General features: G+C 33.7%; 3 protein-coding genes across 3 annotated transcripts; 2 read left to right on the top strand and 1 right to left on the bottom strand.

Annotated features, from left to right (window-relative positions):
* Nucleotides 1–4064: 4064 nt before the first annotated feature.
* Nucleotides 4065–4788, top strand: LOC101894828 (DNA-directed RNA polymerases I, II, and III subunit RPABC2). Its single transcript, XM_005188646.4, has 2 exons — nucleotides 4065–4227; nucleotides 4354–4788. Exons 1-2 carry the CDS (start codon nucleotides 4199–4201, stop codon nucleotides 4718–4720), a joined length of 396 nt encoding a protein of 131 aa, XP_005188703.1. The 5' UTR covers nucleotides 4065–4198; the 3' UTR covers nucleotides 4721–4788.
* A 264-nt stretch (nucleotides 4789–5052) lies between these two features.
* Nucleotides 5053–7308, bottom strand: LOC101894994 (protein downstream neighbor of son homolog). The gene is made up of 3 exons (XM_005188647.4): nucleotides 7077–7308; nucleotides 6849–7009; nucleotides 5053–6789 (listed from the first exon to the last, which is right to left on the bottom strand). Exons 1-3 carry the CDS (start codon nucleotides 7122–7124, stop codon nucleotides 5187–5189), a joined length of 1812 nt encoding a protein of 603 aa, XP_005188704.1. The 5' UTR covers nucleotides 7125–7308; the 3' UTR covers nucleotides 5053–5186.
* A 4008-nt stretch (nucleotides 7309–11316) lies between these two features.
* On the top strand, nucleotides 11317–12733 carry LOC101895157 (neuroendocrine protein 7B2). Its single transcript, XM_005188648.4, has 2 exons — nucleotides 11317–11464; nucleotides 11574–12733. Exon 2 carries the CDS (start codon nucleotides 11594–11596, stop codon nucleotides 12353–12355), a length of 762 nt encoding a protein of 253 aa, XP_005188705.1. The 5' UTR covers nucleotides 11317–11464; nucleotides 11574–11593; the 3' UTR covers nucleotides 12356–12733.
* The last annotated feature ends 4262 nt before the right edge of the window (nucleotides 12734–16995 follow it).

The following is a 16995-nucleotide window of genomic DNA, read 5'->3' as shown; positions in this document are numbered from 1 at the left end:
CAAGGTAGGGCTATGATACCATATGATTTCAATTTTTTTATTTTCTAGGCTTAATATGTCATCTTTATTTGTTTATGTATGTGTTTTCTTTTCAATAACAAAAAAAATTGTTCAGAAAACATTCAAATTCGGATGTTTTCAAAATGTTTATTTCATCGTATGCATCGACAAAATCTAGAGTTTTTGTAGCGAAATAATCCTTTAAAGATATACAGAACCTGGTTTTAAAAAGAAGTGTTGACCTTTCATTCAGTTTTCGCGGTTTTCAATTATTTATTCAAAATAAATGCAACAAGTTGTTTGATTTTTTATTGTTTTGATACTAATTCTGACATTACAAGCCAAACAGGTAGACCTCTATACTTGCAATTTTTTCAAAGTTGACCTACCTTCTCTTCATTGTACCATGAGTATACCCATGGCCCCATAGGAAATGTTGCTTAACTTCAAAGAAACTAGGAAACTCCACAAAAATTTGAATGGAATTTTGGGTTTTTTTTCACAAAATTGAATCTAAGATAGTGGGACACATGGTACCATGGTACAATGAATAGAAGGTAGGCCAACTTTGAAAAAATTGCAAGTATAGAGGTCTACCTGTTTGGCTTGTAATGTCAGAATTAGTATCAAAACAGTAAAAAATCAAACAACTTGTTGCATTTATTTTGAATAAATAATTGAAAACCCCGAAAACTGAATGAAAGGTCAACACTTCTTTTCAAAATCATGTACTATATATCTCTAAAGGATTATTTCGCTACAAAAACTCTAGATTTTGTCGATGCATACGTTGAAATAAACATTTTGAAAACACCCGAATTTGAATATTTTCTAAACAATTTTTTTGTTATTGAAAAGAAAACACATACATAAACAAATAAAGATGACATATTAAGCCAAGAAAATAAAAAAATTAAAATCATATGGTATCATAGGCCTACCTTGATATCATAGTACCATGGTGGGACAATATTATGTTATCAAAAAATTATATATTTTGTTTGCCCTTTAAGTGAAAAATATGCATTTCTATTGTCTCCGAATTTAAAATAATCTCAAATAATTTTCTTTTTTATTCGAAACAATTGACACACATATACAAACTGTGTATATGGTTTGAGAGAATAGGAGCACCAAAAGAAAAAACTAGTATTCGGGGGAAAAGTTCTAATTGTGCCACGAGTATGCCCGACTTCTTCCAAATTTGTCTTTGTATTTATGAAACAAAAAATGTTCAAAATAAATGTTTAGAAGAAACCATGGTAAAATTAAGAAGGTAAAGTCATTTCAAATAAAATATTCCATGTTTGCATTTTCTGTAAATTACCTTTTCAAATTTTACTGATTAGAAAAAAGGTTTCCATCTCTGATTTGTGTATAGACAATTGTTTTTTATTAAATATACATTTGGCAATGAGATGTTGACAAATGGATAATATTGTTTGTTTTACAGGGCTATATATCAGTACTGTTTTACCTCCTTATTGATATTTATATGAATGTTAAGGAAATACGTCGAACGTACTGTTGTATTCTGAAAATAAAAAGGGGATCCGTGGTACACTTAAGAAAGTAAAGTCAACTAATCATATTTTCATATTCATCATTGTCAAAATGTATATTTATAAATCCATTGTACATACACACATCGGAAATTGGAAACTTCTTTCCATGCAGTGAAATTTGGCAAGTTAAATTACAGAAAATGCAAAAATGGGAAAGTTTATTTGAAATGACTTTACCTTCTAAATTTTACTATGATCCCTTCATTGTCAAATTTATAATTTGTAGTTTTTCCTTAAATATAGGAGTACAGCTGGGAAGAAATTTTCATTAATTTTTGTCCGAATATTTTGTCTCTTTCACGACTTTATAAAAGTCAAGGAGGAATATAAGACAATATCTTGCCTTGTTTGCTATAATGCATGGTACAATGATATAAAGGTAACCTCATTTCAACTTAGCAGTCCCAGCTCTGCATTTTCTGTGTCAAATTTCAATGCATAAAAAACTATTCCCATCTCTGATTTTGTGTGTATACAATGGATTTATGAATGTAAATTTTGATAATAAGATGTTGTCAAATGTATAAATTTGAAAAAAAAAATTGTAAACATATGATTACATGACTTTACCTTCTTAGGGTGCAAGTACATAAATAGCTTGATGTCAAGGCTAGGCCTATTAATGTCAAGGTATAATGGACAACGACGGCAGGATTTTATTGCGACTTTGTACTCCCTTTGTGAAATGTCACAAAATATGCCTTGCCATAACTTTAAGCTTCTTATGTACTTGCAGCTTTAGTTGTACCATGCTATAATACTTGAATAAGACTATCGTCCCTTATTTTTAGTATAGAAACCATATGGCAGATATTGTGAAGATTTTAGCAACATTTTTCAGCAGGTACTTTTGGGCTTTCATCCTTAAAGACTAACTTAAAAAACGCCATCTTTATGTGTTTAAGCTCAATGATAAATAAACTTGGGCTTTCGAAGATATGGAACATATAATTGTTTTTAACGTGTCAAGAAAATAACGGAAAAAAGGGTTGTTTATTAATTTTGTGAAATCCGCCACTCGTCGTACGTTAATATTCAAAATATGAAAAAAATATTTCATTCGAAATATGCATGGTAGAAAAATACAGGTAGATGCATCAACGCTTGGGAGCATTGATATGTCAAAAAATTTTAAATTTCTTTTAAAATATAAGTAGATTTTTATATGTTTTCTTATACGACGTAATTCTGAGGTTATTTTAATATTCATTTTTCAACAATTTTTACAAATTTAAATAATTTTTCATTCAACATTTTCAATTCCAAAATTGGTTTGACAGTTCATTGTCCCAGCAGCTGCATCGATGCGTCTACCTATATTCTTCAACCATGGAAATATGACAATGTCGAGTTCGTGAGAAAAGGGTTACTATATTTGATTTAGCAAATGAGACTACCTCTATAGTTCTTCCATAAACAAAATCATAGGAAAATGTGAATGTATTCAATTGGAAAACGTTAAATTTGGGAGAAATGGACCTTGCGTTTTTGGCTAATACGATGTTACGGAAAATGTTACCATAGTGGGAATGGTGGGTATTTAAGTACGGTGCATCGGTCCTGTCAAGTTTTAAATTTGAGGCCTTTACCATAGCCCAATTCATGGTACAATAAAAAGGTACAGTAGAAAATCAAATGATTGGAAGAGACTTAAATTGCGGGGCGCGCATTAATAATATTTATCAGATTCGCTATGGAATTGAAAGATTGAACACTTAGGTTCATATTTTAGAGAACATCCAGACATTTCATTCATCTTTCGCGCTATTTGACTCATTTAAAAATTAACAAAAATATCAAATAATTGAAAACAACTTGTTGGATATAATTTTAAATAATTCTGACAGGAAGCGGGCAAAGCCTCTGAGCTGTATTTCTGTAGTTTTACGAAGCTGTTCTACCTCCTTATTGTACCATGGCCGATGCTGAACGTCTACTTGTATTATTGATGACGCTTGGCACGAAATAACGTATGGCTCGTTCATGAGCCTTAAGTGCCCGAAGACGATCAAAATGCATGAAATCAAAATCGTGTACGTGAGCATGAAGCTTTCACCGCACACGGTTCATGCATTCATTTTGATTTCGTTCTTTTCAGTTAATATCTAGAACGGACGATACATTTTTGGCAATTTTGACAGTGTGCTTAAAAAAGAAAGAAAACTGTAAGAGAATATGGATGAAAAAGTGGTACAAAATTTTTAAAAAATATTTTAAGAATGAATAGTTTTACCTTCTAGGTTTTACTAAGCCTTGTTTAGTCTCTAATTAATTTTTCGGTTTTTTCGGCATCAATGCTTCATATTGATTTTCTCAATATCCCGATTGCTATACAATTTATACAAATTTGAATAATTTTCATTCAGAAATTTCACTTCCAAAATTGGTTTGACAGTTCATTGTCCCAACAGCTGAGTCGATGCGACTACCTGAATTCTTCTACCATGATAAATTGTGTAAAATAAAATACATGTTTTGGCAGCACTCTAGCTTGGCAGTACTGCATTTATACGAAAATAAGCAACTGCTCACCATTTGTTGCCTGCTCGAAGTAATTGAAAGTGTGTGTCCGAACAAACAAACCAAAGTTCTTTTTTTTTTTCTATAAATTCTGATATTATACCACTTTAATTATGGATGATGGAGATTATGATAATGACGAGTAAGTATACACTAATCGCATTTCACTGAATTTAGCGCGATAAATCCTGTGCATTAGCCTCCGAAATTGACCGCGATACACACCACGTTTTGTTTCTAACTTTTGTTATTTTGTTTTTTTTTCCAGTGTTGGAGGTGATGAGTTCGATGATGTGGACGAGGAGGACAATATCGATGAAATTAATCAAGAGGAGGAGGTAGATAACATTGAGATTATAGCACCCGGAGCAGCTGGAGGCGGTGTACCCAAATCGAAGCGCATCACCACTAAGTACATGACGAAATATGAAAGAGCTCGTGTTTTAGGTACCAGAGCCTTGCAAATTGCTATGTGTGCTCCAATTATGGTTGAGTTAGAAGGTGAAACGGATCCTCTACAAATCGCTATGAAAGAGTTGAAACAAAAGAAAATTCCCATTATAATTAGACGATACCTTCCAGATCATTCGTATGAGGACTGGAGCATAGACGAATTAATTATAGTCGACCACTAGTACATAGCAATTTAGTTTTTAATTAAAAATAAATATTTTTAGAAAACAATAAGTCTTCGTTAAAGAAATTTTTAAATCGGATGGATGTTCCATTGTGGAAATGAGCGAAATCTGAGGTCTTATGGAACAGTTTAGAATGTGAGGATGGATTTTGACTAATAAAATTTGTATGTTGATCACTGAAATCCTGCTATAAAATACTGAATTCCTGCTTCAAAATCCGATAAACTTTTTTTCATTCAAGTAATATAAAAAATATTTTTCTGCCAATCATTTAGCAGCACTTTTGTCTGCTACGACAGACTATGATCGATGTACATAATTAAAACAAATTATTACTACCATAAAATAAGAGCTAAGTTTTAATTAACATTCGTGGAGATGTTTTATAACATAAATACAACAACGAGTAAAATGACATAATTTAATTGCTAGTGAAGTGGACAAAGCACGATAATAAACTTAACTAGCTCCATGCAAACCCATATTCTTTATCATAACAGACACGTTCCAAAAGTGTAACTGCTTGATTGCCCGTACGACACATGTTTTCCACCACATACGGTTGCAAACCACAATCCGAGAGATTTTCTTTACCAAATACTTGACCAGCAGCATTTTCTATCTCTGCATTCTGCTGCTCACTTTCGTCTTTTTTATCTTGATTCTGACCAGCAGAATCATCAACAAGAAGCTTATGCGTGGCTTTGCTAAAAGCCAAGGTGTGCATCGATGAGGCTAACGTTGCACTAAAAGTGTCCTTGGTCTCTCCGAGCAGGTGACAGATATAGGGAAGAAATGATGGTAGTATTGTACCCTTTACTTCGATGCTAAAGTAGTCGACACCGTCCATTCGTACTTTACTTGAACGGGTATTTAAATGCATCATTGTCGCCTTGGGAAATGCGACTGGAGATAACAAGGTCGGAGGGACCCCAGCTAAACGACCGATCGAGCTTATCGTACTCTTTGCATTGAGCAAAAAACTGAAGAAGCCTTGACATTCAACACCTTCTATAAGCAGCAGTGAGTTATCACTAAAGTCCTCCGACATTTCCTGGGCTTTTAATTTTCGTTGGTGAGCCGTTTGTATTTTCCGTATTTCTTTTTCGTCGACACCCAGACTGTGTAGCCAATCATCACCTTCTTCCTCATCGTCGTCATCATCATCAGCGTTTTCTTCAGCATCATCTCCATTGCAAAGCTTTTCTGAATTTTCTGCCTTTTCGTTTGTACCTTCGGAGTTGGCTAAATTTCCATTTGTTGGTGGAGAATTGCTATTTTCCCCTTCCACGGACTTATTTAGGCCACCTCCATCCTTTTTTAGGGGCATAGTATATTCAATGCCCTCTTGACGCAGAGCATGGCGCATTCCTCTGGTTGATGGCGACATTAAAGCATGAATTTCAGCTCTTCCTCCTGTTCCAGCTGCACGAAAAAGCACTGTGAAACCATTAGCACAAAGGTAAAAGTAAGCGCATTGCCTTGCCCTCAGTAACTGAAATAGTCCTCGAAAACTGTAATCCCAGTCCTCGGCCAGAGCTTTCCTTTCGCGTTCACCAACAGTTATGCCAGCATTTTCCCGAGCGTTACGCGGAAACAACGTCATCCAAGGAATATGAGGATGTTGCCAATAATAGGTTGCCTGATTAAATCTTGTAGCAGGTGATATGTCGAGACCGTTTTCCTCTTCCTTCTGTGTGTCTAAGCAACGAACAAAACTCGTTAGTCCACTGGCCAGTTGACTGGTTTTCAATTGAGTTGCTGGCAGATCTGTACAACAAAAGAATCGAACACGACTTTTTATGCTCCAGTCCATTGGCAAATGTTTCGTTATATTTTGCTCCACTACCACATCTTCATCTTCTTGACCTGGCGCTGATTGTTGTAGCAGTTTCGAAAATGCGTTTGGATCAAACGGTTGTAAGACTAATTTCGCTGGAGGGGGACGTGTTGGAGTTTCCTTGACAAATGTTTCCTTTTTGGGCAAAGCTGGTGAACTGATGAAACCCATTAGCGAGTCCTCAGACTCTAAATCTGTTTTTGGTTTTTTTGAATTTTCTGTTGATCTGAATAGAGGAGGGAGTACATAATCACATATATCGGATACGCGTTAAAACTAACTTACTTTGCAAATGGGTTCTTTCGTTTCTGTGCCATTTTAGCCTCCAAAAGTGAAGACTTATCAGTCTCTGTGATTGCAAATTTTGCATTGTTATTATTGTTGTTGGAATTAAAACGTGCCGCAAGTTGTTTCTTCTTTTGTTTAAGTCTTTGCAAGCGCATAAGCTGTAGAAGTCAAAGAGGGTAAACAAAACTAAAACGTCCATGTTAATATAATGCAAAAGCAACTCACCTCGTCTGGCCGTTTCCAGGATTGGGATTTGTCTTCTTTTGTTGCCATTTTGATAGATATACTTAACGTAGAACAAGTAGAACTCTAAATAACTGTTTGAGCGCGCGTGGAAAACCAAAATGAAAGTCGTCCCCAAAGAAACGAATATAAAGGCCAAAAAGGAATACTTAATAAAAAATAAACAGAAAGCTAAATCCCTGGCTACTCCGTTGTTTACGAATGAGACATGAAAACTGAACACATTTACTAAAAGAGCGCGGAACTAGCTACAAATTAAATTTGAACCATTGTTGAACAAAAATGGGAAAGATGAAAATAATGAAAGGTGGTTTACACACCATTGAACAAAATGGTGCAGGCACTTGGATTGAGCGGGAGTTACAGGGAAAATGCATTGTACAATTGACTTAAGGTAACCTCAATTAAGACATTAAGATTTAATATGTAAAATTGCAATAATAAAAACAACAGAGTAAATGCGCCCCTTGTATCACCAACATTAAAAACGTCCCAAACGTAACAAATGAGAATGCAATCATAATGACCTATAAAAAATAAGGTAAAAGGGAGGTTCCGTTGTTTACGGACCCGACATGGGGAAACACAATCAGATGACAAGAGTCAAACAACGTAGTTAAATATATAATATATGTCCAAACAAGTTAACTTTCAGTTATTTAAATATATATATTGACTCATGGTACAATGATATCAAGGTAGGGCTATGATATGATTTTATGTTTTTGTTTTCTTGGCCTAATATGTCATCTTTATTTGTTTATGTATGTGTTTTCTTTTCAATAACAAAAAATTGTTCAGAAAAAATTCAAATTCGGTTGTTTTCAAAATGTTCATTTCAACGCATGCATCGAAAAAATCTACAGTTTTGGTAGCGAAATAATCCTTTAGAGATATATAGTACATGATTTTGAAAAGAAGTGTTGACCTTTCATTCAGTTTTCGCGGTTTTCAATTATTTATTCAAAATAAATGCAACAAGTTGTTTGATTTTTTATTGTTTTGATACTAATTCTGACATTACAAGCCAAACAGGTAGACCTCTATACTTGCAATTTTTTCAAAGTTGATCAACCTTCTCTTCATTGTACCACGTATTGACTTCTGTAATGATTATTTAAATTTTGGGGTAGGTTCTGAAGGAAAGGGCCAATATTGTCCATTTCATATCGGACCGGAATAAATATGATATATATATTGCGACGTGCCAGTCTACAGGACTGCTTTGGTTACTTACATCACTTTATATGAGATATATGAAATGTTAAAAATGTCGACCTTTTGTGGGGAGGTACCAGAAGACATATATATTCCATCTTAACACAAGATCTTGGGTTAATAAAGACCCTTACATCACATTATATAAGAGTTGTAATTTTTCAAAATGTTGACTCTTTGCGAGGGAGGTACTTGAAGGAGTGAACCGATATTGCCCATCTTCGCACCTGACCTAGCACTGACGCAAATATTAGGATTTGCAAAGTTGGAACAAAATCAGATTATCGTTTCTCTTTTTCTGTTCAGAACACATATTTTTTAAAAAATTTCGAACTTTTGTGGTGGAGGTTACAGAAGGAGTGGACCGATATTGCCAATCTTCGAACTCGATATAAGTTTGACAAAAATATTGAGATGTACCAAGTTTGGAGAAAAATCTGATACTCCCTTCGAGAGTTATCGAGCCAGACAGCCAGACAGCCAGAAGCACATCGCTAGATCGACTCCAAATGATCTGAAACGCATTTGGTCCAAAGAGACCTAGGGTCTAAAACCGTTATTTCGACTAGGCACGTTTTGACCGTATCAAATGATATATACACTCTCTAGCCTTATAGCTGAGGGTATAAATATATTTGAATTTAAAAAATTGCGCAATTTTGGACTTTGTTTCCAGATGCCATGGTAGAATGAAGAAGGTAACGTCTTGCAATCGTATGTTTAATTTTCTTAAAATCTATTCATTTGACAAAATCTCATTGTCAAAATTTATTATTTACAAATCCATTGTGCGTATCAGCGATGGGAACCTCTGTTCTTTCCAATGGAATTTGACAAGAAAAATTACAGAAAATTCAGACATGTACATGCTTAGGTGAAATGACTTGACCTTCTTAATTTTACCATGCCAGATGCGATGTCACGTTTTTATTGTAAAAAAGTTTCCGCCACATCGGAATTGTCATTTTTAAAAGTATAACAATGTATTTGTTTCTATTATCAGAAAAAATCTTCACATGGCAGCGACTTGAAATTTTATATATAAAAGTGTTGCTGTGTAATTTGTGGCATAGCGTTCCATTAGTTTTTGGGATTTTCTTTTATAAAAAATATTGGGAGAAAAGTGTCAAAAGCAAAAATTGGTAAATTTGAAATTACAAGATTCTAGCTTTAGGCTTGTGCTTCTCCAAAGTAATCATTCTGCTCTACCTTGTAATTATTGTATCATAAATGCATGGTACAATAAGGAGTTAGAAAAGCTTCGTAAAACTAAAGAAATATAGCCCTGAGGGCATGCCCATTACCTCTCAGAAGTATTCAACATTATATGTGACAATTTGTTTTTATTTATTCGATACATTTCCTAATTTTTAAAGGGGATAAATAGCGCGAAATATGAATGAAATGCAAGGATTTTCTTTCAAAAATATGATCCAAACTGTTTAATCTTTCAATTCCATGGAAAAACTGGTTAACCGCTTTAATGCGAGCAACGTAATGCACGTCTCTTACTTCTTTATGAAAATATTTTGTGCTTTATTTTTTAAAACAATAAATACGTACACAAATTAGTAAAAGTGGAACACACTTAGAAATAAATGTAATCAGTTGGTACCAAGCATGATACAATGAAGAGAAGGTAGGTCAACTTTGAAAAAATTGCAAGTATAGAGGTCTACCTGTTTGGCTTGTAATGTCAGAATTAGTATCAAAACAATAAAAAATCAAACAACTTGTTGCATTTATTTTGAATAAATAATTGAAAAACGCGATAACTGAATGAAAGGTCAACACTTCTTTTCAAAATCATGTACTATATATCTCTAAGGAATTATTTCGCTACAAAAACTCTAGATTTTGTCGATGCATACGTTGAAATAAACATTTTGAAATCACCCGAATTTGAATATTTTCTAAACAATTTTTTTGTTATTGAAAAGAAAACACATACATAAACAAATAAAGATGACATATTAAGCCAAGAAAATAAAAAAAATTGAAATCATATGGTATCATAGCCCTACCTTGATATCATTGAACCATGGATTTTCCTGCTTCCTTCTATTAGTTGTAGCATGGGTGCCAGTGTTATAAATGTTTTTCCTAAACAGTTTTTTATAATCAATATGCCTGTTCTAGAACCTGCAAATTAGTGCAAAATATCCGAAATTGCAACATTAACAAGGTTCAACGCGTTATAAGGCCAAAGCAATCGAGTTACACAGACGTCTGATATATTTCTAAACTACTTTAAAATTCAGTAGAAATTAAAATTATGCAAATCAGGAATATTTATTCTGCATTTTGAAATTAAAATAATTCATTTAAATTATTTTATTTTGTTTAATTTTTTGGACATATACATGTTAGAAGAATACGAGTAGTCGCATCGACACAGCTTCTGGGTTTGATTTGAAAAATTATTGTTATTAATTTGTAAAAATTGTTGGAAAATGCATATTATAACAACCACCTATGGACGTCGTATAAAAAGACATTTAAAAATCGATTTATATCTGATAAAATATTAAAAAAAAATTTGGCACATAAATGTTCTCAAGGGTTGATGCATCCATGGTACAATGAATTCAAGGTAGGGCAGAACTACCATATGATTTTAATTTTTTTATTTTTCTGGCTTAATATGTCAACTTCATTTGTTTATGTGTATGAATTATTTTCCATAATAAAAAAAATTGTTCAGAAAATATTCAAATTCGGGTGTTTTCAGAATGCTTATTGCAAGGTATGCATCGACAAAATCTACAGTTTTTGTAGCGAAATAAACAATAAGAGATATATAGAACATGATTTTGAAAAGAAAATTTGACCTTTATTGTAGTTTTGCTTCTACCTTCTAATAATTCTACTATGTTAATTTTATTTACTATTTATTCAATTTATATTTCGTAATTGTTTTATTTTTTGTTTCTAAAAATATTTTGAATGTTTGTTTCATGAAAAATCCGTTACAAAATCGTGTAATCAGTGTATGGAACGAATTTCACTTTTGCTGCCCACCTTTGTTTGACTAGGAATCCCTAAAAGTATGCAAACCAAAACTGGGATACACACACACTTGTTGTGTTGGCAAACATCCGGAATAATCGATAACGGTAAAGTTTGCAGAGACGAAAATTTCACGCAAAAAGGTAAATTATCAAATTAAAACAAAGATATACAATAAAAAACGTTTAAAAAATATAAAATGTTTTCCACAGAGTGTGAATTTTGTTAAAATAATGTATTTGTAATTTTTAGGAAATTTATAAAAAAAAACAATGGCCACACAATTCGTGTTTCTCTTTTTGACGCTGACAGCTGGACACTTTGTTTCGGCATATGCACCAATGTCTAAGGAAAGCATTTTTGCTGATGTTCTTCTCACGGAGCTACTAAATCGCATGGAAAAAGAAAACGACCCACTAAGTAATTATTTCGATATTGATACAGATTTACCCAAGGGCCTGGATCTCGTATCACGTTCTTCGGGACAACATGCACCCGAGGATTACGAGTATCGTAATATATTCCCTGGGGGTTCCAACCCATCCATACGAGATCAGGAACTGATGCAACACAGTTCATTGTGGGGCCATCAATATGTGTCCGGGGGTATGGGTGAAGCTCCCAATCATTTCCCGACTTTGATAAAAACCGATGCAAGTTTGCCAGCCTATTGCAATCCCCCGAATCCCTGTCCCCAGGGCTATGATCAAAGTGCAGGCTGCATTTCTGATTTCGAAAATACGGCACTGTTCAGTCGCGAATACCAAGCAGCCCAGGACTGTACATGTGACAGTGAACATATGTTCGATTGTGCTGGTCAGGATTCTAGTGCTGGCAACAGCGAAATGGCTTCAACGATGGAGAAATTCTTAATGCACCAGTTTCAGAATGATAATTCCATTGACAGCTCGAATGCACCAGTTAAGAAACACTTTGGCATTTCCCCAGCCGTTGCTGCCGTTAATCCATTTTTGGAAGGCGATAAGTTACCAATAGCAGCCAAAAAGGGCAATCACAATCGCATCAAGGTCTAAGACCCGCAACAAGTGAAGTCCACAATGAATGAAAACATATATATATCTTATTTAGCCCCCCATTTCTTTTCATCATGGAAAAATAGAAAATGTTATGAAAATTAACTAAAATAAATTATGTATATAGCGATGTAAAACATATGTATGTAGTATGTATAACATAAAGAAGAACGTAAAATAAACAAATAATGTGTATGTATCACAAAATGTATGTTAGTATGTGCATGTTCCTGAGTAAAATGGACTTGGTTTTAATGGCACGAAACCAGTCAAAGAACTTGATTTTGATTTAAATATCAACTGTTAAAATAAAATACCTTAAAATGATTTGAATTAATGAAAAATACACAATAAAATATCATAAATGTTATTTCTCCAGTTGCAAGTTGTTGTCATTTTTTGTTTTTGCATTCCATACCATTACGATTGAATTAAAATTAAAATATTGTATAATGAGCATACTCGCCATTGGATACGTTTTCAAATTGAGTTAAATTTGGCATAGAGGTTTCTATTACTTCATGGTGGTCCAAGTGTGAGTTTTGTTGCCCGAACTCGTAACGATTTAACTAAGGACTAGGAAAGTTTTGTCATTCCGTTTGTGACACCTCAAAGTATTCATGATAGACCCTACAAAATATATATGTTAGACCTTTGTGCGTTAAGGTCTTAAAAAAATTAGTATCAACTTTATTTAAATATTTAAATAATTAGAACAGTGTTGTCTTGTTTGTTCGGGATACCATAGTATTTTGTAGTTGCAAAATGGTCAGGCTTAATCCCTCTATTGGTGTTTTCATAAAAACATCGTTTGTATATTAGTGGAGAACGATGGTTATGTTTACCAGGGGTAAGGCAGGGAATACCTAGGTTTCGAAAAGAGCCACCAATCCTCATCAGTTCCCTTGTTTTTTTGTCTGGGATATTTTCCCCAGAAGTTATTTGGGCGAGAAGTTATTGTGGGGAGAATATCCCAGACAAAAAACAAGGGAACTGATGAGGATTGGTGGCTCTTTCCGAAACCTAGGTTCTAAATCTTTGAGACAATTTAGTCCCAAAACGCGTATGGATTTTTACATAAATTTCTTTACATGGGTCAACCTGATCGTTCACGACGCTCGTATATGGTGGAGCTTTGTAGATTTCTATATTCAATTGGTCTTGAAACATAAAAATTATTGAAGCCAAATTAAAAGATTTTTCATTATCAAAAACTATAACTTTTGGAACACCGAATAAAAATATTAATTCTCGTAAAGGTTCTTTTATATCTTCAACGCCTCTTGACCTAATAATTCTGCCTTGCGCGTATTTTGAAATTTTACCCAATGCTTTAAAGACAAGTTTATTCTCCGTTTTAAAAATAAATAAAAATAATGTGTGGAGGATTTATCCAGGATATGATGGTATTGGTGTTTCCCTTAGTTCAGGTTTCGGTGGATGCCTGACGTATTGGTTTTCTTTGCAAACAGTACATTGCTTGACGATCCTGTTAATTTTATTGTGCATACTAGGAAAAAAAATTTTTCGATTATCATTACTTTATTTTTCTCTGGCATTTCACTGAGCTCTTTTGTGTGTGCTGATAATTATTTCATCCTGTTGGTGATTGTATTTAATATCTTCTACTTGGAGGCTCGTAAATCTAATGCGATATTTTGCAAAGTGCTGTGGAAAAATTTCTTGAATTTTTCCTATTAATGCTTCGGGTGCTTTGATGCCATTTATTACAGTGGTATTTGGGTATTTTTCCAGAATTTGAATTAGCTGTTCGGGGGTATGGAAGTGTTTCTGGAAGTGTATGCCTGTGGATGGTTGGGAATACTATATCAAACTGATAGAAGTTTGTTGCACTAGGGTCAAAGATTACTTGATTTTTGGAAACGTTTATTGGTGCTTCGACGCTATAAATAAGGTTATGTGAGGAACTATTGTCACTATGTGTTATTTCCGACATAGAATTAACTTGTGATTTTTCAGCTGGAGCTGTTTCGAGTGGCCGAATCTTGGTATACCGATATTATGGTTAGTGTTCATTTTAGGAAGATTCAGTGGGTTAGGAATGTAGGCTATGCTTGGATTGAACTTGTGTATATTCTTTTGATATTTCTGTTTAGGAGATATTTGATAATAGTTATTTTAAATTGGCTAGAAATTCTGATTTTGGGCATGATTAGTGAAAAATTTCTGGTTTTCTAGCTTGAGACACAAATAAAGAGCCTGGGGTAAATCTGCTGGTTCTCTCATTCCTAGCAATCGTGGTAGATCGCCATTTAGTCCTCTTATAAACGTATCAAGGGCTTTGCTTCGATAAGTTTGTGTTAGCATACTTAAGCTGCAAGTACATAAGAAGCTTGAAGTCATGGCTAGGCATATTTTGTAACATTTCATAAAGGAAGTAAAGAGCCGCACTAAAATCCTGCCGTCATTATCCATTATAACTTGACATTAATATGCCTAGCCTTGACTTCAAGCCTTTTATGTACTTGCACCCTTAGAGCCTCGTTTCCTGCACCCTTAGAGCCTCGTAATCCTCCTAGTTTGTTCAGTATCAAGGATAGGTGTGAATAAACTGCCTGATAAAATTCTCGAACTGTGGAGTTCCCTTGAATTAGACCTGTCATTTGGTATTCTAATGTTGATATATCTGGTCTGCCGGCGTAGTGTAGGGTAAGGCACTTGGAAATTGCTGGCCAACTTAAAGGAGTGTTATACGACTCCAACGCTATGTTTGCATTTTATTTCTAGTTGTGTTCAAAATATCGTAGTATTTTGGAGTTCTTTTCATATATTCTTAAAATTCTTTCCACGCTCTTTCTTCAAGAGCTAAAGACTCCTCGATTGCCTGAAAATTTCCTTAGACATTTGACAAAATCGGGGATTTTTTCTAAGTCACCTATATTACCTAAGTGTTCCGCATCAATAGACTGATCTACCGCGTTTATCTGAGTAGCGTTCGGATTTAATGTAGCTTGTAGTACCTGAGGCAGCTGACTACTGAAAATTTCAAGAATAATATTTATAAGGTCTGTTAAGTTTATCTGTTCTTGTTAGGGTCTGTTAGATTGGTTTGGGTGTTGGGAAGGATTTGGGGTAGGTGCGTTTAGGATTGGTGGTCGGACTAGGTTGTTGGGATTTGCCATTTTATTTAAAAGATAATTCTATTCAGATGCAATTTAAGATTTTTTTTTAAATTTAAATTAAATATTTTATTTTTTAGACAACGATTAAATAAATTATGTTTCAATAAAATAAGTGTTGTTCGAGTTTGAGGTCTTTGTTGTTATATATATTTTAATATTTCGAAATTCAATGAATTTCACCTTCAGGGAAATAGTTCTACAATAAAAAATAAACAAAGTACGACTTATTAACTATATCACTAGCTCAATATCTCAGAACGATTGGTCAATATCTAGAACAAAGAACAAAGAACAAAGTCAATATTTAGCAAATTGAAAAGAAAAACTCCAAAAATGGAAAAACATAACGTGATTTAACAAATTGAATGTGGTGGTAATAATGAGGAAGGCTGTGGAAAATTATACGTCGGCACGACGAAAAACAAATTAAAAGCTCGAATTTCAGGACACAAGTCGGACATACAATTAAGAAACACCAACATAATACAAATAAGTAAAAAAGCCACCATTTGGTACAAATTTAACAATTTTCAGAAAAATTAAATCCGTTAAAAATTCTGTTAAAAGCTTAAAAATACTGAATGTAGTCGTATATTAGGGTCTATGGACCTGCATAGGCAACCTTTGTCATAAGCTATTACATCTCTGTTTATGTTATTCCTCTGCCTCTACTGGTCGCTCTGCTACAATTCAATGCAAAAAATATGTTTATATAAAACAAATAAACATTCTAATTTGAAGCAATTGAAGAGTGAAGAAGTGTTTTTTTTTCTGGTTACGGGAAAGACGAATAATTAAAAAGAAGAAATAAATGAGTAAAAATTGAACGAAGGCAATTCTGTTTCTTATTTTGGAGAAATTAATTAATTGATCGTCTTGAAGGAACAAATTGCATAAAAATTAAGCTAAAAGTGGAACTAAACGAAGGCGAGAATTTTGGCGTGTCTCAACAGAGAAACAACATATTTGGATAAATTGCTCTTTTAAGAGAAAGAACTACGCTTGCTCAGGGAATTCAACTTGCTGTTGAATAACCGTGGTCAGATTAAAAGTGGAGAGGTGTATTAAAACACTTTTGTCGTAAGTGGCCCTATAGATAACACAATAGCCCAGAGTAAGTAAATTTACATACTAAAGTTAGTGGCGTATTTAATTACATATGAAACATATTCCGGGGCTGTCAAAATAGGCAATCTTTAAAACGCTTTTTAATATTTTTTAATCTATAAACCTCGTTCGTTTCATGGCAGAAGAACGCAGGTAGTCGCATCGACACAGCTGCTGGGACAATGAATTGGCAAAATTAAACAATTTGAATGGAAAATTATTCAAATTCGAAAAAAATGTTTAAAATGCGTACCCCCGATTGTTGTCATATGAGAAATAAGTTATAAAAATAGATTTGTTTCTTAAAAACTCATTAAACAAATTTGGACGTATCTACTTTCACAAACGGTGATGCATCTACCTGTATTATTCTACTAAGGTTCGTTCAGT

Source organism: Musca domestica, unplaced genomic scaffold (assembly GCF_030504385.1).
Source record: "Musca domestica strain aabys unplaced genomic scaffold, Musca_domestica.polishedcontigs.V.1.1 21, whole genome shotgun sequence".
Classification (NCBI taxonomy): domain Eukaryota; kingdom Metazoa; phylum Arthropoda; class Insecta; order Diptera; family Muscidae; genus Musca; species Musca domestica.
This window is presented reverse-complemented; position numbering and strand designations above follow the sequence as displayed.

Bases quoted from the DNA above. Each gene is read 5' to 3' on its own strand.
- LOC101894828 (XM_005188646.4), top strand. From the start codon at position 4,199: ATGGATGATGGAGATTATGATAATGACGA. The intron at 4,228-4,353 runs GTAAGTATACAC...TTTTTTTTCCAG, and splicing joins GGAGATTATGATAATGACGA to TGTTGGAGGTGATGAGTTCG.
- LOC101895157 (XM_005188648.4), top strand. From the start codon at position 11,594: ATGGCCACACAATTCGTGTTTCTCTTTTTGACGCTGACAGCTGGACAC.
- LOC101894994 (XM_005188647.4), bottom strand. From the start codon at position 7,124: ATGGCAACAAAAGAAGACAAATCCCAATCCTGGAAACGGCCAGACGAG. The intron at 7,010-7,076 runs GTGAGTTGCTTT...TGACTTCTACAG, and splicing joins CCTGGAAACGGCCAGACGAG to CTTATGCGCTTGCAAAGACT. The intron at 6,790-6,848 runs GTAAGTTAGTTT...TCCTCTATTCAG, and splicing joins CGAAAGAACCCATTTGCAAA to ATCAACAGAAAATTCAAAAA.